Source organism: Hypanus sabinus, chromosome X1, assembly GCF_030144855.1.
Source record: "Hypanus sabinus isolate sHypSab1 chromosome X1, sHypSab1.hap1, whole genome shotgun sequence".
Lineage (NCBI taxonomy): Eukaryota > Metazoa > Chordata > Chondrichthyes > Myliobatiformes > Dasyatidae > Hypanus > Hypanus sabinus.
In genome coordinates this window covers 16,395,584-16,423,068 of record NC_082738.1, presented here as the reverse complement: position 1 = coordinate 16,423,068, position 27,485 = coordinate 16,395,584, and the positions used below count along the sequence as shown (strand labels likewise).

The window sequence follows — 27,485 nt, the reverse complement described above, 5'->3', positions numbered from 1 at the left end:
GTTCTTCCTTTTGTTTCCAAATCAGAGTGTCTCAGAAATTGTAAAATGTCATAATGGACAACGTTGCACTTAACATTGGTTAAATTGGACAGAATGTGGAGATAACAGATTTGACTTTGATAAGATTCTCATCATTTCCTTGGAAATGAAGATTGATTTTATTAAACTCTGCAAATAATTCTGACATAAGTAATGTCATCCTTAATATTCTTGAGTTGATGACTAAATGAAGCATTTGAGTCTTCAAAGAATATTATCAGTTTCAACAGTGCATAAAAGAGTCTAAGAAAGTTTCCTTTTGAGAGCCATCTGACTTCTGTGTGCAACAGCAAGCATTCAAACTGTTCATCCTTCTCAATACAAAGCTCTCTAAATGATAACTTATGCAAAGCCATACTCAAAACCTCCCTTACTGCTGGCAGAATCAGTCCTTTGCCAATTGTATGGGGCTTTTCAGATGTAGCAATGAGCAAAGAAATCTTGTATGAAGCACTCAAACCATCACTGTTTTGCAGTGAGATGCTAGCAAACATGTTTTGAATGTTTTCCTTTTCTGAAAGTTTTCACGAGGTGACCGAAAATAAGCCAAGTTCTTGTTTGTTCAATCAGAGTGTATTCTCTTCAAATGTTCAAGGAGTCTGGATAGTTGCATTACCTCATTTGGGGAAAAAAAACTTTTTTCACCGAGACACATTGGCTGCTGTTGGTTGCTTGGTGCTGGTATAAATCCAGATACTCCACATTACACTGTCTACACTTTTTCATTTGGTCTGCTTCTCCATTTTCATTATGGATTAATGGCCACAGTCAATCACCTATTGTTTAAATCCAAACTCAAGCACTGCGATCAATAAAGGGAAAAATTATGACACCATCATAACTCAGGCAAAACCTGACTCGCTGCCCAAAGTGGGGCAGTGATATCTTGGTTGAGCCATGGGCTAGAGAAATGTGGTCAAGACCATTCGAAAAGGCAGGTTCTGAATTTTACCCCATTGAACGCCATACCCTACTTCACAGGAATTGTGTCACTTCGTGATTAGAGTATGGGAATCGCAATACTCTATAACACTGTACTACAGCAGTGAACAATAATGCGTGGAGAGATCTCAGAAATAACACAATTTCTTCAATCCAGGTTTCTCATGATAGGCCAAATACAGAAGGGTCACATTTCTTTACAACTACTATAACATGCTTCAAGCAAAATCAAAGAGAATGGTGATTTAGCAAAAGATGAGGTGATTATGTAATCGCTGAAATCAATTATAAAGCACTGAGGATCAAATGCTTATACAGGTTGAGTACTCGTTATCCAAAATTACAAAATCCAAAAACCTCTGAAATCCAAAATTTTATTTTGAGTACCGACGTAACATCACAAATGGAAAATTTCACAAGGCATTGAGTATGTTCCAGGGTCCACAGGTCTCTATGCACCACAGATAGTTCTGAGAAGTGACCTCACATATTATTTAATGAGCAGAAGTTAATAAAAAATAAAACAGAAAAATACTGCAAAATGAAATCTCGATCGTATATTGAAAGAGTGGGTTTGTCAGTGCTGGAGTGAACATATGGTACTTAACAGTACGCCGATCATGAAACAAGCAAAGATCTATCATGACAAACTGAAAACTTTCTATAAGGTTATTGTAAATATTCAGCAGGCTGGCTGCAGAAACTTAAGAAAAGGGATTCCATTAAGTTTTAAAAATGTAAACTTTTTTTAAGATCAAGTGCCTGCTGATCATTAAGCAGCAGAGAAATTCAATGATGAATTGGCAAAGATCGTTACTGATGAAAATCTAACACCTGAAGTCTACAATGCTGATTGTTTTTATACTGAACACAAAACCTAAAAAAAAGTAAATTACTAATGCAATGTACTGTAACCTTTTAATCCAAACACAGCATCATAGGTGGAGACTGAAAGCCTGCTGTAGTTTGTTGTTCAAAAGCTGATTCGGGTATTTTCCCAATGTTGCTGTGCTGCTTTCGCTACCCTGCACACATTATATTTTCATCATATTAATGGTATGTGATAATTTTTACTATTAAGTACATATGTGAGATGAACAAGTATAAGACAAAGACTGCTTACCAGTAGCACATAAACTCAGATATGGAAATGATAGCTTTGGATCGCCATCTCAGTATATATTCCAAAATCCAAAAGCAATACGAAATCTAAAATACTTCCATCCCCAAGCATTTTGGATAAGGGGTACTCAACCTGTAGTAAGTAATTTGCTTTTTTAAAATTAAGCCTGAAATCCCTCAGCTGCCCCCTTGCTACTGAGTAAACCTCATCACCCCCTTAGAAATTCCACATCGCTAGAGGAGCGTGGGGTGAGTGGTGATACCATCCACCTAGGGAGCCACTGATTTAGACACTTAATAAATATTATGACAGTCTCTGCCTCTACTACCCCCTCAGGCAGTGCTATCCACTTACCCAACACCCTCTGGGTGGAAAAAAATCCTTCCTCAGATCCTCTCTAAACCTCTTAACCCCTCGTCCTAAAACTATGTACATTTGTTTTCGACACCTCTACTTTGGGGAAAAGTTTCCAACTATCTGTCTTATCCATTCCTCTCAATCAGGCACTTCCCTCAGACTCCTCTGTTACAAGGAAAACAAACCTAATCTCTCTAGTCTCTTCTTGAAGCTTAAAGCCCAGCCCAGACAATGTTCTGGTCAATCTCCTTTGCACCTTCTCCAATGCAATCACATCCTTTCCTTAGAATTGTAGTCAAAATGCACACAGAACTGTAGCTGTGGCCTAATCAATGTTTTATAAAGCTGTGACATAACCTCACTATTCTTAAAAACCATAGCCTAGACAGCAAAGGCAGTGTTCCATATGCTCTCCTCACCTTATCGATCTGTGCTGCCACCTTCAGATATCCTTAGACTTGTGTACCAATGTCCCTCTGCTTCTTAACACTCTCTAGGGCACTACCATTCATTCTTATTCTTGTCAGGTCTTCCAAAATGCACATAAGGTTCAAATGCATGAACCAGAATCCCCTTCACTGCACTAATAGATCATATTTAGATTGCACAATAAATTATTCCATAAATTAGTAGATTGTTACCTCTGCCTCCCTTTGCTTCACAAACCCTGATTGGTCAGTTTTACTAGCTGCTTTTGGCATCACCAAATGAAAAACAAAGGGTGGAATTTCCTAGCCTCCTTAATTGACATCAACTTAATTCAAAACATGTAAATTATCTGAAACTTCTTTCCCTTGCAGCTGTTCCTCTCCATCAAACCATCTACGTCACGGTAGTGTAGTGGTGTGATGCTGTCGTAGCTTGGGGCATCATAGTTCGGAGTTCACTCCCAGCATCCTCCCTGTGGAATGCGTGAGTTTAGCTCAGGTGCTCCAGTTTCGTCCCATAGTCAAAAAACATACCGGTTGGTAGGTTAATTGGTCATTGTAAATTGTCTTTTGATTGGCGTAGGGTTAAATTGAAGGTTGCTGGCGGAAGAGCTAAGGACTGGAAGGTGCTATTGCAAGCTGTATTACTAAATAAAATAAAATAAAAATAAATAATTAACCAATTAGATGAATGGCTAAGTCTGACCTGGGGCAAAACTGCTGAATTTAGTGCCCTATCAAGGAACTTAGTGGAGTGGTGTTTGACACCAGCAAGGAACCCCAATCCACCCCAGAGAATGTGTGTTCTCATGAATGGCCCTCAAGAGCGCTTCAGATTGCCAACCTGGTCTTACCTGCAAATAGGTTATGTTAACTTTCTTCAGATCACTTTCTGCTGGTCAGGACAGCACAATAGCACCATCCACAGGGAAGATTTGATGTTGCTCTGCCTTTTCTAATATTCAAACAAGGGGAAATTAGAACTAATTGAATTAAAATCAAATACAGAAAAAAAGTATTGACAGGAGATGGAACACACAGTATCAGATCATTAATATTGGATATTCAGAAGGCAACAAACTGAGAAGTAAATACAGTGCCTATAAAAAGTATTCACCCTCCTTGGAAGCTTTCATGTTTTATAACATTGAATCACAGTGGATTTAATTTGGCTTTTTTGACACTGATCAACAGAAGTTTTTTTTTTCAGGTCAAAGAGAAACAATTTTGTACAAATTGGTCTAAATTTATTACAATTATTAAACACAAGATAATTGATTGCTAATTACTCACTCCAGTAAATTAGTCAGTATTTAGAAGATGCACCTTTGGCAGCAATTACAGGCTTGAGTCTGTGTGCATAGGTCTCTATCAGCCTTGCACATCCGGGCACTGCAATTTTCCCCATTCTTCTTCTTCCATGGGTTTAAGATGAGAGGGGATAAATTTAAAGCAGTTCTGAGTGGTGATTTTTCACTCAGAGGGTGGGGGTTATCTGGATTGAACTGCCAGAGGTGGTGGTAAAAGCAAATACAATTATAGCATTTCAAAGGCCCTTGGATAGGTACTGTGGTTGGAAATAGTGACACAGAGCCTAATGCAGACAAATGGAATTAGTGTAGACAGGCATCATGGTTGGCATGGGTTGAAATGGGCTTGCTTCTGTGCTGTACGAGTTTATGCTTCTATGAAAAGGATAATATGATAAAGAACTATCATTACTCATAAAACACTGAAGAACATGTTTGCAGATGAAAGGCTTGAACTCTTTCTTCCTCAATGGATGCTATGTGACTCGCCAAATTTTTCCCAACATTTTCTTTTTTCATTTCAGACTTCCAGTATCTGCGGTGTTTTATTTCTGTAAAATGGTAGACTTAGACTCTTGATGTTTCTATTAAATGGTCCCTTGATATTTTCACACAAAGGCATGTGTGCAGACATTTTAAGAAACTTAACTCAGCATTTGCAGTCCTCGGTTGGCAACCTGCTGCTCAAATTCTTGCTCAGATTTATGCCACTCGAGATTTCAAAATGCACCCGTCATTATTTTCTTGCATAAAAAAAACTGCATTGAAATTACCAATACCTTAAATATTGTTTGTTTGCTTCACTAGTACTCACACAAGGCCTTTTATGGTGCATCAGTGATCTCTAGTGATGAGAATCTGACACTGTTCAATGGTGATTTAAGTTTAAGACCAAGTTTAATTGTCATTCAACTGTTCAACTGCCAGATGAAACGACGTCACTCCAGGGCCTAGGTGTAAAACACAGTTCCAACAGTCATGCACAGCACAGCAGTAAAATACAGTCACACAAAAAAAAGTAGTTCAAGTCCCTGAGTCCACGAACATTGCAGCAGTCTGCAGTTGAACACATTTTGTCTTCTGCCAAGCAAACACTGGAGGAAAGCACTGACTCCAGCATGTATGCTGTGCCACATTGCCTCTGGCACTCTGCTGAGTATGCCGACTCCGGTGCCACTCTTTTGGAGCAGATGCAAACAGAAAACACCACGGCTTTGAAACCTAGTCCTCGCTATGACAGGCCATGCAGCTCCCCGGCTGTTGGCCAATAAACCAGTGAATCAAACTTGCAGCATTTCCATATTAACAATGTCCAACAGGCTCTTGCGATTACAAGAAAAACAACTTAGACAATTAGACCGCACACCTCCTTTGCGCAACCACTCCCATGCCTCTCTGACGCAGGGAGCAGCACGATCCGCACCAACTCCTTCATTTTCTCTGCCAATGAGAAACTTGTTGATGGGGTAGATCTGCAGTGCTCTCAGTTCTTAATGTCTAGCAGGGTCTTGCGAGCATAAAAAATACATTTAAAAAGACCATAGTACTTTTGGTTCACCCCATAGAAGCTGCTATGTTCAAGCATGCCGCCATCTTACCAGAAGACCTTGGTTAACACACCACTGAACTCTAACATTTACTCCTAGGTTATGACAAGCTTCTATTTCTGTGAACTGTTTCTTACCCAAACAGTTTACAAGTTGGAAATGAGGCTGTGAACACACAATAGCAGATGCCTGTAGCTCTGCAACAGCTAGCAAGTCCATCCCATACATCTAACATACACACGTTTTTACACTAGGTCTGTTCATAATGCAGGTGTTTGTAAGATGGGAATGATGTGTAATTCACATTGAGCAAGCAGTCCAATATTCCTTCAGAGCCCTGGGGCCATTCAGCACATCATACACATGCCATCGCTTTTGAAAGAATTTGGTTCATTTCCCTGAAAGTTTTTCATTTCCAGGTATCTACCCAATTCTCTTAGTTATCATTGAATATGCTCCCAATATCTTCTAAGGCACCATGTTCCATAAGGAACAGGAGGAAAAGGGGGTCATACAGTTCCTTGAGTCTGCTCCACCATTCAATAAGGATGAGGCTGAGCTGATCCTGGCCAAGGATCCACATTCCTCTGCTTCCCATTAACTTTGACTGGACTCTGAAAAGCCTGCCCACTGTATATATTCAGTGACTAGCTCCCAGCATCATTCCCATTTGGGAGAAAAAAAAAATCATCTTCATTTCCACTTAAAATTGGTCTCAGTCTCAGTTCCCCCAATAACAGAAATATCCTCCAATTAAGAACCAAGCATTGTCCTTACCCTTCTTCTTTCACTTCCAATGGACCTTTCTTCTCTGGACCTTATTTTTTTTTTAAATTGTTTTAATCAGTGGTGGCTCTTGGACCCAATGCTCATTCCATGAATGAGATATGCCAACCCTTCCATTTGCAGACTGCATTTTGGGAAACCTGGTCATCTGACTGTACTCCTGCCTGCATACAGACAGAAGCTAAAGTGCAAGGCGCCAGCAGCTAGGTCAATAAAGGGGTGGTCATGGGAGGCAGAGGGGAAGCTATGCAATTGTTTCACATTGGTGGACTGGGCCATGTTCAAGGACTCAAAGGACTGGAACGAATATACCACAGTCATTACAGACTTTATAAAGACACTCATGGACGAGTGTGTCCCCACAAAATCATTTAGTCTTCCCCAATCAGAAGCCCTGGATGAACCATGAGATCTACAATCTGCTGAGGGCCGGATCAGTGGCATTCAGCACACATAAAATGCTGGTGGAACACAGCAGGCCAGGCAGCATCTATAGGAAGCAGCACTGTCGACTTTTTGCGCCGAGAAGTGATACTGTCTACATCAGGCTTTCGATTTTGCCAGACTATATATCAATCATCAGGACGAAGGATCTCGGTCCGAAACGTTGACAGCGCTTCTTCCTAAAGATGCTGCCTGGCCTGCTGTGTTCCACCAACATCTTGTGTGTGCTGCTTGAATTTCCAGCATCTGCAGATTTCCTCGTGTTTGCTTTTTAAAGTCAGTGGCATTCAGGTCTGGTGACCAAGTAAAATACACAAGGCCCAGGTATGATCTCCAGAAAGCCATCTCGTATGCAAAGTGTCAATTCTGGACCAAACTTGAATCACAGAAGGATGCTCACAGCAGGGCTTGAATTCTATCACATTCTACAGGTGACAACATGGCTTCACTCCCAAATGAGTTCAATGTATTTTATGCTGAAACTGACAGAACATGGAGGCACCTTACAAACTCCCACAGCGCCTGATAACCCTGAGAGCATCCTTCAGGAAGATGAACCCAGGGAAAGCATCTGGCCCAGAACTTCAGACCTGTTCTAATCAACTGGCTGGAATGTTTATCAACATCTTCAACCTCTTGCTTTGGCAATCTGAGATACTTACCTGTCTTAAGACAGCTTCAGTCATACCAGTGCCTAAGAACATGGTAACCTGCATCAGACTATCATCCAGTAGCACTTCCATCCACTTTGATAAAATGTTGAAAGGTTGGTCATGAAACTCATCAACTCCTGCCTGAGGATTGACTCAGATCTACTTCAATCTGCCTACCGTTACAAACAGGTTAACAGCAGATACCATTTCATCGGCTCTTAACTTAGCCCTGGAGCATCAGGACAATAAAAATGCACATATAAGGATGCTCTTCATTGACTACAGCGCAGCATTTAACGCTATTATCTCCTTGAAGTGAATCACGCAGTTCCAAGACCTCGGCCTCCATACCTACTTGTGCAACCGGATCCTTCACTTTTTCTCAATTGCAATCTGTACTGGTTGGGTCTGCAACACCACCTCCACCATTTCCATCACCACTTAGCCCCCTGCCCTCTGGGGTGGAGTTACGATGGCGCGTAACAGTGACTCGTTTAGGCTCATCTATAGAAACAGCTTTATTTCTACCTTTTTTCCTTTTCAAGGTGGTTGGGTTTCTGTTGGAGACCCTGACCTAGTTACACCCAGGCTTCAGTTCTTCGAGAGGTGGGACCCTCTCCCGGGAGCTTACCACCGGTCACTTTTCAATATTCCTAGGACATGGCCCAGAAAACTAGCATGCCTTCGGGGTTTCGGGGCTTTGTGGACCTATGGTTGAACCGGTGCCACTGACTGAAGCATTGCAGGAGAAAACAGAATATCGGATTGGCTGTCGGAGGCTCTGTAGTCAGCAAATCACACACTCTCTCTAGTTGGTGAGGGAGTTTGTTGACTATTCTCAAGTCAGAGACCTCGGGGGGGGGAGAAAAGCACCGAAGCAAACTATCATCACAAATCAGTGAGTTGTTTTGTTATGTTACTCCTATCGTCGTGAAAGGGTGACACCTCTATGTCAATTTATTGCCTGTGGTATGTCGAATTGTTGGGTGAATTAGTTTTTGTTGTACTGCAGATCATTGCCTTCCTTGAGGGATTTGCTATTGCTTGCTTGGTGAATGGAGGGTGCGATGCTTTTTTGCATTAGTGGGGGTGGAGGAGGGCCATTGCAAAGTATGAGACCATAGACGCTTGTGCATGGGAAGTTTTGGGGTTCTAACGTTTTAACTGTCACACTCATTCTGTTTTTGTGAATGTCTGCAAGAATTTCAGGTCCTATATTGTACATATATATTAAAAATGTTATTAAATCACAGTTGTTCCTCACTGTGATGGCCAAATCTACATAGAGAGAAATTGAAAATCTGGTTGAATGATGCCACATCAATCTCTCACTCAACGTCAGCAAAACTAAAAGAGCTGATTATTGATTAAAGGAAGATAGAAATTGGAGGTCCACAAACCAGTCCTCATTAAGGGAGCAAAGGTGGAGAAGGTTGGCTATCTTGGCTTTATTTGTCCTATGACCAGCATATAAATGTTATCACAAAGGTGGCACAAGAGCACTTCTACTTGGACGTTTGCACGGATTCAGCATGCCATCTAAAACTTTGACAAACTTCTAGACGCAGTGGAGAGTTGCTTCACAGTCAGGTGAATTTAATCCCTTGGTGAAGGGATTCAAAGCACTTATGACACACATATAACCAAAGCCAACCTCAGCAACAATAATAGCATAAGCCTCTATTTTCATCTGAAGATCCAAGGGTTCAATGAGCTTTGCCGGGCAACTTGTTACATCTATTTAGCTAGGTGACATGAGGAATATTCGCTCTCTTAGAGTCCACTGATATCAAAGAGGGCAACACCCTGGGGGAAACTTTTCTCTGGTCCCCAAACATAGTCAAGCATTGGTTGGAGATGTAGGAACTAGTTAGCTCCCTTGACTTGATAAGTGTCTGGTAAGACCTCCAGATTTCACTGCCTTCATCTGAAGCTCTGAACACATATCCCTAACCAATGTTATCTATGTTTCATGGACATACATTTTTTGTCTTGGCAGCCTCCTCACAGCCAAATTCACCCTGTCAAGAAATATCTCATGCTCCAATCAAGCAGGCCTTTAGACTCTGAGCCAAGCGCAAGGAGACAATATTTAAGGCTCCAGCAGCCTTGCAAAAGACGCACACTGACCACTCAGGATGCCAGAGGAATGCATGTATAGTGGCTCATGGGTATACAGAACAGAGTGTGTGCAATTGTACAAGTGTAGTGTGGCAACTGAGAACACATAGGTAATGTGGAAGATGCTGTTCTGGACATCAGAGAGAGCTTTAACAGGAACAGTTTCTGCACCTAATATTGAAGCCAGGCCCGTTCATGTTCCTTTGCATTAATAACAGGAATAAGATGACCTGGGTGTCAAACTTATTGACTGATAACTCAGCCAAGTCATCAGATAGACTAAGCCTTAACAGGACAAACAAAAAAGTGATGTGATGGCAGGGATAAGGAAGGGTCATATCTACATTGCCTGATCAAGTTGTTTGGGGTCTGTTTGTCATTGGTTAATTAAGGGATGGAGGTAACTAGGATAGTGATGAATTCCTAGAAGTAGGGCATTTTTTTAGGAATAATGGTGCATAGTTCCCTGAAGGTGGAATCTCATGTGGATAGGGTGGTGAAGAAAGCTTTTTGTATGCTGGCCTTTATAAATCCGAGCAATGAGTATAGGAGCTGGAATGTAATGTTAAAATTGTACAAGGCATTGGTGAGACCAAATTTGGAGTATTGTGTACAGTTCTGGTCACCGAATTATAGGAAAGATGTCAACAAAATACAGAGAGTACAGAGAAGATTTACTAGAATGTTACCTGGGTTTCAGCACCTAAGTTACAGAGAAAGGTTGAACAAGTTAGGTCCTTATTCTTTGGAGCATAGAAGGTTGAGGGGGGACTTGATAGAGGTATTTAAAATAATGAGGGGGATAGATAGAGTTGACATGGATAGGCTTTTTCCATTGAGAGTAGGGGAGATTCAAACAAGAGGACATGAGTTGAGAGTTAAGGGGCAACATTTCAGGGGTAACATGAGGGGGAACTTCTTTACTCAGAGAGTGGTAGCTGTATGGAACGAGCTTCCAGTAGAAGTGGCAGAGGCAGGTTCGTTATCGTCATTAAAAAAAATGTATAGGTATATGGACAGGAAAGGAACGGAGGGCTGTGGGCTGAGTGCAGGTCAGTGGGACTAGGTGAGAGAAGCGTTCGGCACAGACTAGAAGGGCCAAGATTCGCTACTTTCGTGCTGTAATTGTTATATATATAATTCATGCAGAAAGTAAAGGTCAGACAGCTGATGGAACCGCTGAGCTGGTCTTGATTGGATGTGGTTCGCTGGGAAAGATGTAAGTATCACAGAATGATAGCACTGCACAGCACGGAAGATCAAGGCCCAATAGCCAAAGCCGAGGGTCTGTGAGTCTACTGAGGAAGTTGAAGGCCTAAGATTAGTAAGTCTGAGTCTGCCTGTTCAGGGGTTGGAGGGCCTGTTTCGTTGTTGTTGCTTGTGTTGAACATTGTGGGTATGCCAAGTTGGTGCTGGAATATGTGGCGCCACACTTGCATGCTGCTCCCAGCACATCTTTGATATGTGTTGGTCTTAATGCAAATGGATTATGTTACAATATAGGTGTGATAAATAAATGAATCCGAACCTGGCCCTGTTTAAAGTGTAATCAGCAGACGACACCCATTCCAGTATTCTGGAAGAATTTCAATCCAAGTATCTGAATCCTGCAGCGAGGTTTCCTCACTAAACCAAATCTTAGAACAACTTAACTAAATGTCTGATCATTTAAAGTGTAAGCATGCCTATTAACAAAAGATGGATGGTGCAGTTTTGGTCACCGAATTACAGGAAGGATATTAATATGGTTGAAAGAGTGCAGAGAAGGTTTACAAGGATATTGCTGGGACTTGAGAAACTGAGTTACAGAGAAAGGTTGAATAGGTTAGGTCTTTATTCCCTGGAGCATAGAAGAGTGAGGGGGAGATTTGATAGAGGTGTATAAAATTATGATGGGTATAGATAGAGTGAATGCAAGCAGGATTTTTCCACAGAGGCTAGGGGAGAAAAAAAACCAGAGGACATGGGTTAAGGGTGAAGGGGGAAAAGTTTAAAGGGAACATTGGGGTGGGGGGGGGGCTTCTTCACACAGAGAGTGGTGGGAGTGTGGAAGGAGCTGCCAGATGAAGTTGTAAATGCGGGCTCACTTTTAACATTTAAGAAAATCTTGGACAGGCACATGGATGAGAGGTGTATGGAGGGATATGGTGCAGGTGCAGGTCAGTGGGACTAGGCAGAAAAATGGTTTGGCACAGCCAAGAAGGGCCAAAAGGCCTGTTTCTGTGCTGTAATGTTCTATGGCTTGATCATCACCCCTTCGATCTGATTCTGATAATCTCAAAAATGATGTGAGGTATTAATTGGAGAGTTTTCCTTCTCTTTTCCCAGATCCAGTGTATCACTTGGCAGTTGAAGTGCAATTTTGTTCTCACCTGTCAATTTTATCCCCTCAGGAAGGCTTACACCTCTCGGTAAACACATTTCCAAAGACCTGGTATCCTACGTGCTCCTTCACATGCAAGCCACAATGGTGTCTGCAGGATGTTCTAGCACAGAAGCATTTGATACTGTCTACATCAGGCTTTTGATTTCACCAGACTTTATCAATCAGGAGCTGTAATGTGGAGGTCAACAGGAATGTTACGAGCAATATCTTGGCTAAGGTCAGGGTCCACTGCTGGTTGACGATGTGATGGGCGTTAATTGTGGCCATTGTCTTAAACTGACACCTTACTGCCTTATTGTTTTGTTTGTTATTTATTTATTGTAATGCCTGCATTGTTTTGTGTACTTTATGCAGTCCTGGGTAGGTCTGTAGTCTAGTGTAGTTTTTTTCTGTGTTGTTGTTGTGTATTTTTTTTACATAGTTCAGTCTAGTTTTTGTACTGTGTCATGTAACACCATGGTCCTGAAAAAACATTGTCTCATTTTTACTATGTAAAATGCATTTGGCATTCCCACAGCTGAACTAACACTGGAAAGGTGGGCAGAGAAACGTCATACTAAGTGCCTATCAAATTTCTTTGCCTGTTAAATGAAAGGGAAAAGAAACTGTAAATACCAGAAATCAAAAGGGTTTCTTTCCCTTTCCTCCAGAGGTCAATAAAGTAGATGAGTGTTCCCGCATTTTGTTTGCTTTCCCCAAACACGAACTCTCATGGGATAAATAAGCAAAACATTCCCGAAGTCTTGCAGGGTAAAAAGAATGCAATTTATGAAAAAAAAACTTACATGATTTTTGTTTTCAGAACTACCAGTTAAGAAATTATGCATACTTAAAAACATTAAAATCGAGACATCAATTTCAATGAAAACACAATATTTCTTTTACCAATAAAAAAATGAACTCCGTACAAAGCATTTGTATAATGCTTTACCCAGAACCACATTTGCTGGGTGAATTGTGCACTCATTGTGTGGTCAAGGACAATTTATTTAAAATGGGGGATGGCATGGTTCAGCCAGCACCAGAAAGACACTTCCTCTGCCTCATCCCAACACTAGGGAAAAGAATACTTCTCTAGCAACTGCATCAAAATTATTATTTTTTAAAAAATGTATTTACAATAAGCAACTGACCAAAGAATTTTCTACTCAACATGCCTTCAAACTAAACCTTGAGGAACACTTGACAGCACCACTATGACTTTCCCTAAGTGAGTCAAACTGTGTTAGTCGTGGACTCACACTGATTGAGAATGTTGAGAGCCATTTAGTACCCCCATGGTAAGTAACTGGAACTCTAACCTCATCGGTTGAAAGAAATTTTAATCTACAGAAGTTAACTTACTGTGTGGATTATGCCTCCCTTCTAAATTTTCCAATTGCTCTCTCTCCACCTCTCACCCTCCAACTCCCCTCAATACACAACTACCTTTCCAAAAGGTACTGAGAAACAGTGCCTTACCCAAGTGACAAGTCACTTAATAGGTGCTCAGAAAGCAACAAATCCTATCCATGTCTGATGACATTTTCTACAAAGGGAGGTCAGTTAACTCACTGTCTGCTGCACAAGTCAAGGATCAGCCTTGAGACTCTGTATCTGGCTGAACTTCCAAGTGGCCAGTGTTTCATCAACCACTTTCCTACATTATTAACAGTGACTACACTTTCAAAGTACCATATTGAATATAAAGTCAATGAAGTCCTTAAGTCATAAAAGTGCTATAGAATTTCTAATTCTTTTGTCCTTTGCTTTACTGAAAGGGCACATTCTATCTTTTAATTAAGGTCTATGTTCACTGTCGAAGCTGCAAAGTCTAATGATGTTGGGCCCTTATTAAGGGTGCATTTCCCTATCAACGTAAATATTGTGGGATAATTACGCATGTTCGTTACAAGATCCTGTTTTAGAACACAAGTATACATTGATAAAAAAGCAGAAATCTGCCCTTTGTGTAGCATACAGCAATTACTTTAACTGAAGTACAGTGCGACATATGGTCACTTAGTAGTGTACATTCTTTGATTGACCTGATCCCTTGATTGCGAAAGTTCCAAAATTGATAAATAGCATTTCAAATGAGCTTCATAATACTTAACAGAATAAAAAAGAAACCATATCTAATTGCTGTAGCTTATCCTAACCTCCCACCACCCCACAGCTGGACAACTATATGCAGGGATGCTGTAAAAGCTACATTGTACTGAAGGAACACTAGCAGGCAAGGACCTCAGAGAGAGATCGATCAGAGCCTTTCTTTGAAAGGAACAATCAGTAGCTTCCCACTGCTCAGACAACCTGGTCTGGATCAGGCCTGGGCGCACTGAGAAATCATCGGGCACACGATGCCGTAAAGCAATAGGACACGTGCAAGTAAATGGGATTAGTGTAGATGGGTACTTAGATGATTGGCATGGATATAATTGTTCAAGGAACCGGTTTCTGCAATGTATGAATCAATAACATCATTTGACACAATGTTAGGCTAATTACTGACCATAACAATCATAACAGGTGATTGGCCTTAAAAAAATGGGCCTCAAGTTTGGCCCATTAAAACACTTTACATTTTCAGGGAAAATTGGATTAAAAGAATCACAGCAGATGCCAGCAATACTGAAGCAATTCAACTAAAACTACAGTAAGTAGGGCCAGGGTGTTACAACCACACTGGGCTTCTTAGTAGCAGTTTTGGAAAACTCAGGAGTAAAAGGTTTTCCAATGGCAAGTTGGCCAAACAATGAACTAAAGACCTGCGGGTAGTGAACATGGGAGAACATTTTGTAATCAATCACTTACTTAAAATAAACCTTCAGATCCCTTTGTTCTCCCAGACCCACACCACATTTTTATATCCTAAAATTTAAAAAGGCACCTGGTAGGCAGAGCAGCAAGGAACTTTCAGTCAAGTGCACATCTTGTGAAATTCAAGCTGTTGATTTAAAAAAAATATTTCAGTTTGGGAGCAAAAGAAAATTGTGCTGGTCAGATGAAGAGTAACATCATTCAACATTCGACTCATTTTCCTCCAGCCATTATTTTCAGATACTGCAGTGCATTGTGAGCTGCATTGGCGCGGGCGCAATCCCTTGTTGAGGCAGATCCATGGCAGACGGTGGTGGGTTGAGTGGATAGCTCCACTAAACATTGGTATAAACCACTCAAACTCAACTCTTCTGGGGGAAGGGGGAAAAAATAAGACACTGGGGTTATCAGACATCTTGAAAAACAGGATCAGCCACAACATGTTTAAATCAATGAATCAGTCTCTTCACACCAGCCTTTCTCTTAAATTAACTGGTCACACCTTTTACCAAAAACTGCAAATTAAATATTAAGGGTGTGACTTCTAAGTGGGAAATTAACCATAACGGAGAGGAATGAGAGATGAGATTGTAAAGTGTGTATAACCCTACTAAAGATTAACCCGAACAACAGAGAAAATGAAAAATAATTCCAGAGTAAATAATACAGGTCATCATATTTCAGTGTTCAACTACTCCAGAATTTGAGTTTGCAATCCTGTAATCAAGCACAGGATTGCGGCACTGCTGTTAGTACCATGTTTCAGATAAGAGCAGTAAGTTCCCTATAATGCCAGTGAAGTCAAATTAACTGATCGCTCTTCTCACTTACTGTATTGAGTTATTGTTGGATACAAATTAGCTGCATCATCTGACTATGTCAATGTTACATTTCAATCAAGGCATTTTGAGATGTTCCAAGGATGCAATCCTCTGGTCAAGATGGTGCCAAGCGGCAGTCTTTGTTGAGGTCATGGCTCAGACTTAGTTGTTTAATTTTTGTTTAGGTTTGTACAGATGGTACTGGAGATAGAGAATGGAGTTAATGATCATATTTGTGTTTAAGGACAGGGATGTTGGGAAGCTAGAGGTCAGGCTAGAGTCTAGACTTCCACTCTGTGCTTGAAGCCCAGCAACGTGGACGTGGGCCAAAAACCATCCAGGGTTGTATATCTGGACGGCAGAGCAGGAGGATGAGGACTGGTGCACCCCTCCCCCCCCATGCCACTCAGCTCAGTGAGTCATCGGTACTTTTCAGAATCAGAGTTCCATGTGGGTAGGAGACATGAGGGCCATTGACCCTCTCAGTATGCAAGTTAGTGGAGAGTTCAAGGCCTGGTGTTTGGGGTCCTGGTCACTGGAGAGTCCTGCATTCAAGGCCTTAAGTTTAGGGACCCCATTCATCATCATCAGCGAGTCTTGGGGATGATACTGAAGATTGAAGTCTGAAAATCAATTGGAAGTCAAGGCCCAATGACCAAAGCCCTGAGCTTGCAAGTCCACTGGAGAAGTTGAAGCCAGTCCACTGAAGGCTGGAGACTGCTAGTCTTCAAGTTGAAGGTGTATGAGTAAGGGTGGGTGGGAGGGAGGGACAGGACTTGTTTTTCTGTCGTTGTATTGTTGCTTGTTCTGTTGTGCTCAGTGTTGTTCTGCTAAACATTGTGGGCATGTTATATTGGCAAAGAGCGTAGCAACACTTTTGGGCTTCCCCAACACATTCTTAGGATGTGCTGGTTTGTTAATACAAATGACACATTTCTCTCTATGTTTTGATGTACATGTGATAAATAAAATATGAATCTGAATCCAAAGGGTAAATATTCCTTTCCATTTCATAGCCCTCCAAATTAACCGATTCCTAAACTAATAAGAGGTTTCATCATTTGTTCCTGATGATCCAGGTAGTATCAGAGACTGATCTATGCGGTCTCAAGACACAAAGGAAGTAACAAAGCTATAAATGGTCTTGCCAGTACTACTAAACTTAGATTAATCCAAGCTAGATGGAACAGACCCCATTCGGCCAAAGGTGACTTACCAATGTCCAAGTAACTAACATCGAACCGCTGCTCTTCTGCCAGCTCCCTCAACATCTGGCAGAAGTTGGAGTTGACGACACCAAGTGGGTGGCTCTTGAGGTGCATAATCCTTTCTCCAGCCGAGTTCCGGAGCGAGTCCCATGTGCAACCTGCGTTCTTGCCCCTTGAGCAATCTAACTTACCAACCATCTATAGGTAAAGAGGTGGAGAGTGACAGCGAGAAAGCCAAATGACTGAAGATGAGTGAAAGTGGCATTAGTTAATTTTACATTTGTTTCCATTTTTACAACCTCCCTTTTCACCCACTGTCCCAGTTGTCACACTAGAGAAAAGGAAACAGATGGATATGATGATGTGCACAAAATGTAATTTTGAGTGGTTGGGTTGAATGGGATGTCTGTTTTGCAATCTGTTTTACAAGAAAAGAAAGCTCCCCTGCACCAACAAACATTAGCTGACAGAGAATCAAAGTGGCTTTATATAAAAACAAGAATAATTATTAAGATTTCAAGAAAAAAATGGAACCAGGAGTAGGCCATCTCCACCCTCCCCATCCCCTGCTCTGCTATTTTATACAAATTGCTTTTATTGGGTAAACCTGGAGTTGGCAGCCCCGATCAGAATCAACCAGTTTACAGCTATTGAAACTTCAGGTCTTGACCTTCCAGGCACATGCTACCAGATGTAGAAGGACAAGACTCATCAAATGGCCTCTGACACCTAATCAGGTACTAAGCTCTGCCACTGGATTCCAAACTAAGTCCAACAATCAGGCCCAGAATTGCTGAGAATCCTCCAGAATTATGCTAAGAGGATGTAGGGAAAAAGAGAAAAATAAATTTAAGCCTCTGAGCCCGTGATGGGTCAAGACCTTTGCTCTACATTCTGTCAAATCCTGTTAGGGGTATTCCAGGAATGGGATGTTTTCACTGTGCAGCCCAAGGACTGGATGATATTGAGCATTCATCACCAGACTCCAGCAAGAGAAGGAGTAGGGGTACAGGGACTGTGGCTGGCCACTTCAGGAAGTGAGCTAGGTCCTGCAAGATCCAGCCTGATGTATCTGTGCAGGGCTGACATTAACGTCACAGAATTAAGATATCAGTCTGGCATTTCAGTCAAGAGGCTATGCGTTCCACCATCTAAATGAAGGCGCCTTTGTACTCTAGGGTTCCTCTGGTCATCTTCAATTTTTCTTTCAGCAAGTCACAGATTCATACAGCACAGAAACAGGCCCTTCAGTCAACTCCATGCTGACTTGTCAACCACCCATTTATACTAATCCCATTTCTGCTAACCACATTCCCATCTCATCTCCCAGATTCCACTATTCACCTACATACTGTAAGGGAAGAGTTATGTAGGAGCCATGTGTCTATTTACCTGCCTGTATTGTATTGGTGTTGTGCATGCTCACCCTGGGTCAAGGTAATTTGTCACGTGGGTTTGGGTGCTGGTTAGCAGGCGGTGCACGGCATTAGGTGGCAGTTTTAAAGGGGGAGGGGGAGGGGGAGAGGGAGGGGGAGAGGGAGGGGGAGAGGGAGGGGGAGAGGGAGGGGGAGAGGGAGGGGGAGAGGGAGGGGGAGAGGGAGGGGGAGAGGGAGGGGGAGAGGGAGGGGGAGAGGGAGGGGGAGAGGGAGGGGGAGAGGGAGGGGGAGAGGGAGGGGGAGAGGGAGGGGGAGAGGGAGGGGGAGAGGGAGGGGGAGAGGGAGGGGGAGAGGGAGGGGGAGAGGGAGGGGGAGAGGGAGACTCCCTTAGTTTGTGAATGCAAATACAAATGTCGAGCTGAATCAGAAAAGAACACAGAATGAATTGAAAAATAAGTCTCATTACACATACCAGGGGCAATAAAATTCCCGAATCAGTAAAGCAAGTGAGGGATTGTGCAAATCCAACAACCTGAATTACTTTACACCTATGACCGTGTAGCTAAGTGCAGTTCCAATGTCGCATTTAAGTTTACTGACAAAACCACTGCTGTTGGCCGAATCAGCATATACTGTAGGAGGGAAATTGAAAATCTGGTTGCATGGTGCTACAACAACCAACCCTTCACTCAATGTTAGCAAAACCAAAGAGCTAATAATTGACTACAAGAGGAAGAAGTGGAGCCCATGAACCTGTCCTCATTAGGGGAACATGGTAGAAAGATTCGGTAGCTTTAAATTCTGTGGTGTTATCTACAGGCCCCTAAACAGCAGTCTGGATGTAGGGTGTAAGTTGAATGAAGAGTTAAAATTGGCATGTCGCAAAGGTAATGATACAGTTGTCATGGGGGATTTCAACTTGCAGGTAGACTGGGAGAATCAGAATGGTACTGGACCCCAAGAAAGGGAGTTTGTGGAGTGCCTCCGAGATGGATTCTTAGAACAGCTTGTACTGGAGCCTACCAGGGAGAAGGCAAGTGCAGATTTAGTGTTGTGCAACTGGATTTGATCAGGGACCTCGAGGTAAAGGAACCATTAGGAGGTAGTGACCATAATATGATGTTTTAACCTACAATTTGAGAAGGAGAAGGGAAAATCGGATGTGTCATAATTACAGTTGAACAAAGGGAACTATGGAGCTATGAGGGAGGAGCTGGCCAAAGTTCAATGGAACAATACCCTAGCAGGGAAGACAGTGGAACAACAATGGCAGGTATTTCTGAGAATAATGCAGAAGGTGCAGGATCGGTTCATTCCAAAGAGGAAGAAAGATCCTAAGGGGAGTAAGTAAGGGGCAGTATAAAAATAAAGGAGAAGTATAACATAGCAACGATGAGTGGGAAACCGGAGGACTGGGAAGCTTTTAAAGAGCAATAGAAGATAACAAAAAAGGCAATACGCCAAGAAAAAAATGAGGTACGAAGGTAAACTAGCCAAGAATATAAAGGAGGATAGTAAAAGCTTCTGTAGGTATGTGAATAGCAAAAAAAATAGTTAAGACCAAAATTGGGCCATTGAAGACAAAAACGGGAGAATTTATTATGGGGAACAAGGAAATGGCAGATGAGTTGAACAAGTACTTTAGATCTGTCTTCACTAGGGAAGACACAATCTCCCAGATGTAATAGTGGCCAAAGGAACTAGGGTAAAGGATGAACTGAAGGAAATTTATATTAGGCAAGAAACAGTGTTGGATAGACTGTTGAGTCTGAAGGCTGTTAAGTCCCCGGGACCTGATGGTCTGCATCCCAGGGTACTTAAAGAGGTGGCTCTAGAAATCGTGGACGCATTGGTAATCATTTTCCAATGTTCTATAGATTCAGGAACAGTTCCTGCTGATTGGAGGGTGGCTAATGTTGTCCCACTTTTCAAGAAAGGAGGGAGAGAGAAAACAGGGAATTATAGACCGGTTAGCCTGACGTCAGTGGTGGGAAAGATGGAGTCAATTATAAAAGAGGAAATTACGACACAATTGGATAGCAGTAGAAGGATCAGTTCGAGTCAGCATGGATTTATGAAGGGAAAATCATGCTTGACTAATCTTCTGGAGTTTTTTTTTGAGGATGTAACTATGAAAATGGACTAGGGAGAGCCAGTGGATGTAGTGTACCTGGACTTCCAGAAAGCTTTTGATAAAGTCCCACATAGGAGATTAGTGGGCAAAATTAGGGCACATGGTATTGGGGGCAGAGTACTGACATGGATTGAAAATTGACTGGCTGACAGGAAACAAAGAGTAGCGATAAACGAGTCCCTTTCAGAATGGCAGGCTGTGACCAGTGTGCTACCGCAAGGTTCAGTGCTGGGACCGCAGCTGTTTACAATATACATTAATGATTTAGATGAAGGGATTAAAAGTAACATTAGCAAATTTGCTGATGACACAAAGCTGGGTGGCAGTGTGAAATGTCAGGAGGATGTTATGAGAATGCAGGGTGACTTGGACAGGTTGGGTGAGTGGGCAAATGTATGGCAGATGCAGTTTAATGTGGATAAATGTGAGGTTATCCACCTTGGTGGCAAGACCAGGAAGGCAGATTATGATCTGAATGGAGTCAAGTTAGGAAAAGGGGAAGTACAACGAGATCTAGGTGTTCTTGTACATCAGTCAATGAAAGCAAGCATACAGGTACAGCAGGCAGTGAAGAAAGCTAATGGCATGCTGGCTTTTATAACAAGAGGAATTGAGTATAGGAGTAAAGAGGTCCTTCTGCAGCTGTACAGGGCCCTGGTGAGACCCCACCTGGAGTATTGTGTGGAGTTTTGGTCTCCAAATTTGAGGAAGGACATTCTTGCTATTGAGGGAGTGCAGCGTAGGTTCACAAGGTTAATTCCCAGAATGGCGGGACTATCACATGTTGAAAGATTGGAGCGACTGGGCTTGTATACACTGGAATTTCGAAGGATGAGAGGGGATCTGATTGAAACATATAAGATTATTAAGGGATTGGACACACTGGAGGCAGGAAGCATGTTCCCGCTGATGGGCGAGTCCAGAACTAGAGGCCACAGTTTAAGAATAAGGGGTAGGCCATTTAGAACAGAGATGCGGAAAAACTTTTTCACCCAGAGAGTGGTGGATATGTGGAATGCTCTGCCCCAGAAGGCAGTGGAGGCCAAGTCTCTGGATGCATTCAAGAGAGAGTTAGATAGAGCTCATATAGATAGCGGGGTCAAGGGATATGGGGAGAGGGCAGGAACGGGGTACAGATTGTGTACGATCAGCCATGATCACAGTGAATGGTGGTGCTGGCTAGAAGGGCCGAATGGCCTACTCCTGCACCTACTGTCTATTGTTAACATATCAGAGGATCTGTCCTAGGACAAGCATATAAGTGTCATCACAAAGACACAACACCTCTACTTTCTTCGACGTTTGCGTAGATTTGGCACATCATTTAAAACTGACAAATTTCTATAGATACACGGTAGAGAGTATCCTAACTGGCTGCATCACAGCCTGGTATGGAAATGCCAATGCCCAGGAATGGCAAAGTCTACAGAAGGTAGAGGACACAGCCCAGTCCATCACAGGCAAAGCCCTCCCCAGCACTGAGTATGTTTAAATAGAGTGCAGTTGCAAGAAAGCAGCATTCATCATCAAAGCCTCCAACCATCCAGGTTATACCCTCTTCTTGCTAATACCATTGGGCTGGAGGTACAGAAGCATTAGGTCCCACACCACCGGGTTCAGGAACAGTTATTACCCCACAATCATCAGGCTCCTGAACAGCTGTAGATAACTTCAATCTCCACTAATCTGAACTGATTCTATGACCTACAGACCGACTTTCAAGGACTCTTTACTACTCATGTTCTTGATATTTTTTTTATTTGTTTAATTTGTCTTGATTTGCCCGTTGTTTGTCTATGTATATTTCTTCATAAACTGTATTGCATTTCTTTTACCCCTGAAATGCCTACCAGATAATGGATCTTAAGTTAATACATAGCAACATATGTACTTTGATAATAAATTTACTTTGAACATCATATCCTTCAAGTAGGGAAAATTGTTTGATTGGAATGCCAGTCTAGTATTTTACCCCTATGACAGATTATGTGCACAGTACCGACTGTAGCTGGATATGAAGCAACTGCCACTTCAAGATCCAAATACCACTGGGTTCTCTAGCAACTGCAGTATGAAGATTTTTCCCACCCACCATGTTGCCCGCCAATCTAGCTCATAACACAAGTTTCTACAATAATCTCCTACCTTGGCTCTGTATCTATGGCTTGAACCTTTACACGGCAGGTGGCACCTAAGACACATCACTACTATCAGATCTGCTGGTCCACCTCATTATACAAACTGGAGCTCTATCGGCAACGTTTACACACTTACTATGGAAAACTGGTCATCTTCCAACTCAGCTTCATTCCCATCTCTTTGATCCACTGGAACATCATGGATCCTTGCTAACATCTTGGCAGCAGCATTGCGTTTTGCCAGCTTTTTTGACGTCCCACTTCCTAAAACAATAGGACAGTGCAAATGAATGGACTGATCACACACTCAATCCATTTTACATTGCCTTCTTAACTATGGAAAAATTCTTGTTCTTAAGATACCCCAATGGACAAAATGTTCATAACCTCACAGATATTCGTTATTCAGAATAATTGCTAAAAGTGCTTCCTCAAGTGGACTGAAATGTGTTAAAAGACATTCCAATACTGCCCTCCACCTGTCTCTCCTCAATGACACAACCATAATGGTGAATGCTCAAAATTTTGAAGCCTGTCTGTAGCAGCATTATATTTTTACTGGAGAGATCACTGAATTCAGAGGTAAAGTGTGGAAACAGGCCCTTCAGCCTACCAAATCCACGCTCTGACAGGATGAAGAGATCATTACTCCCCAATGCCATTCGGCTCTACAATTCAACCACCAGGGGCAAGACATGTTAAAGTGCCGGGGTTAGGACTGAGCTTAAGTTACCACTCAATGCACTTTAGTAAACTATTTAAGAACTTTTTAAAAGCTATTTATTAATGCTTTTTGGGAGGGTGATTTTAGATGCATATCATATTTATACTGAGTTAAATACTGTATGTAATTTAGTTTTGCTACAATAAGTGTATGGGACACTGGAAAAATTATGAATTTCCCCTTGGGGATGAATAAAGTATCTATCTATTAATCAATAATAATTTTATATTAATAACAATTTTTCTTTTTCCCCACATTATCATCTGCTCCCTCCAGGTCCTACACTAGTTGCTAATTAACTCATCTTGGGGATGTGGGAGGATTTTAAAGCACCCTGAGGAAACCAAAGCAGTCACAGGGAGGACATGCGATCTCCACATAGGCAGCACTCAAGATCAAAATCAAGCTCAGGTTCCTGGAGCTGTGAGGCAGTGGCTTTACTCACTGCATCACTGTGCTGCACCACATCCAAGGAGACGACAAATTCAGAATACATAAGTTACGGTGGGTGGACAAAAAGAAAAAGACATCAACCTTCTAAAAGAGTTTGCATCTTCTAATCTAAAACTAGAAATTACCTGTTTGGCAGATGACCATTAAACCACAGACTATGGATGGTGTGGAAGAACCAGTTGATGATAGCACTTAAGAAGTATCCAGATGAGCACTTTGACTCGCCTGGGCAATGAAGGCTATGGGTCAAGTCCTGCAAGATAGGATTAATATGGAATGGTGCCCACTTGTCAGCATGGGCATGGTGGACTGAATGGCCTGTTTCCCCCCTTGTAGGACTCTATAATCATTCATGTGACATTCTACTTTCAGAAAATTGGCCAACATAATCGAAAGGGGAATCCATCTCATTCCCTAACCATTAACCAAAAATAATTAGATACAGAATAAAATTTGCTCTCACAGAATTCGTGAAGCAATAAAGCAACACTAAATTAAATTTTCCCCCAATTTGTTTCTTGATGCACACACAGATGATGTGGTTTTGATTACAGAATATTGCAATTCGACCTAGTTTCGAGGAACACAATACAACTGTAATGTCAATATCACTTGTACAGTCTTGTCAAAGTACATATCTAACACCTATTAAAGATTACTTCAAGAATTAGCAATGTTTCAGGGAAAACATTCCAGATCTCAACAACTTGCAAGATGGGTAACTGCTCTCTTTCTTAGTGCTGGCGCAAATAATTTTAAATCTCAGTAGTTTCTCTCTGCTGTGTTAAAACCATTATTTTTCTTGAAAATCTCTACTTTGTCAATGGAAGACAGACCAAATTTTTTCAGCCTCTTTCTGTTTCTTCTCATCCTGCAGAAGATCAAGGATGACTCCTGTTCAGCTTATCACTGAATGCCAGGAAGAGCCACATGGACCTACACCTGTTCCTATGTTAGTGCATCATTGTAAGTGACACGCACAACCCGTCCTTCAGCAAACTCAGAGGGGATTTTGACACTGACTTGGTTCACATGTCATCCATTCTAAATAACATGACTCTTGGACCAGAGGCAGCACAAGGCTTTCACTGCATAACTGTTATAGAGGCAAGCACAACACACCCTGGAATACTTTAGAAGATGCGATGGGTTTATACCTATCTCCAAGAATCTCTCCACTCTGCAGGTCATAGTGAACTCTTTCCTATGGGCAGGGCCTGATTCCTGAGTCACTGTATATTCTGGGAGTCTCCATCCTTTCTGAACCACTAGCTCCTAGAAAGAAAGAGCACCAAAGAAACATTACCAAAACAAAAGTTACTTTTAAATATTCAAACACATTAACCACAATTGTCTGAGGATGCAAATGTGGCTCATTCCCAGAACTCCACAGCACCTTGTCACTGATCCAACCTGTTGTCCCTCCAGCACAGGCACAAAAGCCACTGTGCAACCCTGCTCTGATGTACAGCCTCCTTGACAGAGGAAAATAAAACATCAAGATTAAATGTGGACTTAAGGACTGCTTAACTTTTGCATATCAGTATCCAGTAAACATGAACATTCTAAACCAAAAAGGCATAATTTCTTCAACACCCATTGCCCAACACTTTTGGGACACTGCACAGAGTTCTGGTTTCCACATTAATAGAAGGAATATAGAGGGACAGAGGGAGGTACAAGACTTTGTGTAGTGACATCAGAATTGAAGGCATAACTGTCAGGAAAAACCATAATAGGCTAGACACACAAAATGCTGGAGGAACTCAGGTCAGGCATAATCTATGGAAATTAATAAAACTGTTGATGTTTCAGGCCCAATTTCCTCTCCCATCAGATTCCTTCATTTCCAGCCCTTTACCTTTCCCACCCACCTGGCTTCATCTGTCACCTTTCAGCTATCTGCCTTCCCCTCCCCCCACTATTTTGATATCTTCCCCTTTCTTTTCCAGTTCTGAAGAAGGGTGTCGGCCTGAAAAGTCATCTTTCATAGATGCTGCCTGACCTGCTGAGTTCCTCTAGCATTTTTGCATGTTGCTTTGGATTTCTAGTATCTGCAGAAGTTCTTGTGTTTATAATAGGCTGGAGCTTCTCTTCCCCCACCCCAAAAAAAAACAAATGGTCTTCCCTCCTCCAAAACAGATGTTGTTTAACCAACTTCTAAAATTATGAAGAACTTTTATAGGAGAGGAGAGAGAAAAAGACATCAAAGCTAGGGCCCATAACTGTAAGATGTCTCCAATACACTCTACAGAAACTTCATTCCTCAGACTGGATAGACTGCAGAACCTGTCATCAGAAGGCATGGTTAAAATGGCACAGGATCTGTGGATCAAAGGGATAGTTAGATAAACACAAAGGGAAGAGGAATGGGATAAGAGGATGAATTAATAAAGCAAGAAGAGGCACTTGCACGAAGCTCCAATGCAGCAAATTCTCTGTAAATTTAAGAAATTCAAAAATATAATCTCTTCTGAGGTTTGGGGAAACAAGACCACAGTACCTGTAAGGCCCCCACAGGGTTACATTCTGCCAGTTGTGCAGAGCTGGAGCTTTTAGATTCGTTGCCAGAGATTCTGCAAGAGAAAAAGAGAACAGTAATGAGCAATACCAACATAAGTATCTTTAATTTGTTCTGAGCATGACTTTTTTTAGACAGTCCCTCCTACCTCAACTAAGCTGAGGAAATAAAGTCGAGGGATACACTCTTCAATCTCCGTGCAATTCCAGCCCTTTAACCCATTGCCACATTGATGCATTGGCTCCTGGTTTTGAGGAGTGATGCTCTGTAATTGATATTTATTACCTGGATGCCACATCTTGGGCTAATGTACTTTTCAGCCATGTGCCTAGTGCCCTACCGTGACACAGCATGGGATTTGAGGCATGGCACAGATAGATGATACAAGACAATTAAATAGTGACTCTCAAAATCCAGATGAAGGAGGGGGAAAAAAAAGAAAAAAAAAATCGGTTCTCAAGACTTCAGCAGTTCAAATGAACTCAGTGCTAGTGCATGGCTCAGTGCACCACTGCACAACAGGACACTAGAAAGTATCCAAGGAATGTACATAGAGAATTTCCTTTCATACCTAGCCTCTATAGTAACTTGGCTGAAACTGACAACTCAGCTGTAAATGAATTAGAGCATGATAATGTCGTGGACCAAGAACGAAGGAGATTATAAGTTCATATCCCACCAAATTGTGAAGATGAATTCAATAAATCCAGTAGTTTGTGTGCTAGGAGTTAGGAGACACAAGGCCACAAAATGCCTGTTTCATTGCAGACTCTGGACCTGCTCCTGTGCTAATGCTACACTAGATGATTAAATTTTAATACCTACTAGTTAACAAGTATAATTTTGCTAACATTAGCTAATTTCCATGAACATTTTTTGTAAGGAAGACTGACTTGTTCCTGCTTCTGGGGAAAGTGCTTCAACACAGATAAGGTTACAGCATTCCACATTTATAGTACACATCTGAACTTCAGAAAGTTGACTTCCCTCCTCCTTTCTAGCCCAGAGTAGATCCATCTCTTGATCCTCCATGACTAGATTGAGCATGTGAAAACAATCATTCTGCTAAAGGTAAGGTAACGGAGTAATTCTGCATTATTAAAGACTTGAGTTAAATGGAAAGAGATCATTTTTAAAATTAAAAAGTGTATTTGCAAACTGCCTTATTAAGT

General features: G+C 41.8%; 1 protein-coding gene across 8 annotated transcripts in view; it reads right to left on the bottom strand.

The window, feature by feature from the left end:
- The window catches only part of tarbp2 (TAR (HIV) RNA binding protein 2), a 49,110-nt gene that overhangs the window by 13,908 nt on the left and 7,717 nt on the right, over positions 1-27,485 (bottom strand). For 2 of the 8 annotated variants that reach the window (XM_059955942.1, XM_059955944.1), the window contains exons 4-9: positions 26,296-26,368; positions 24,950-25,067; positions 22,752-22,879; positions 16,976-17,165; positions 15,009-15,309; positions 5,014-5,149 (exon numbers count right to left, since the gene is read on the bottom strand). In XM_059955942.1, coding sequence (XP_059811925.1) covers positions 15,152-15,309; positions 16,976-17,165; positions 22,752-22,879; positions 24,950-25,067; positions 26,296-26,368 — 667 coding nt within the window. In that variant the 3' untranslated portion in view covers positions 5,014-5,149; positions 15,009-15,151. Of the gene's footprint in view, positions 1-3,743; positions 3,845-5,013; positions 5,150-12,867; positions 15,310-16,975; positions 17,166-22,751; positions 22,880-24,949; positions 25,068-26,295; positions 26,369-27,485 lie in introns of those variants that run through there. The other 6 variants (XM_059955941.1, XM_059955945.1, XM_059955947.1 and 3 more) reach the window with 6 other exon arrangements.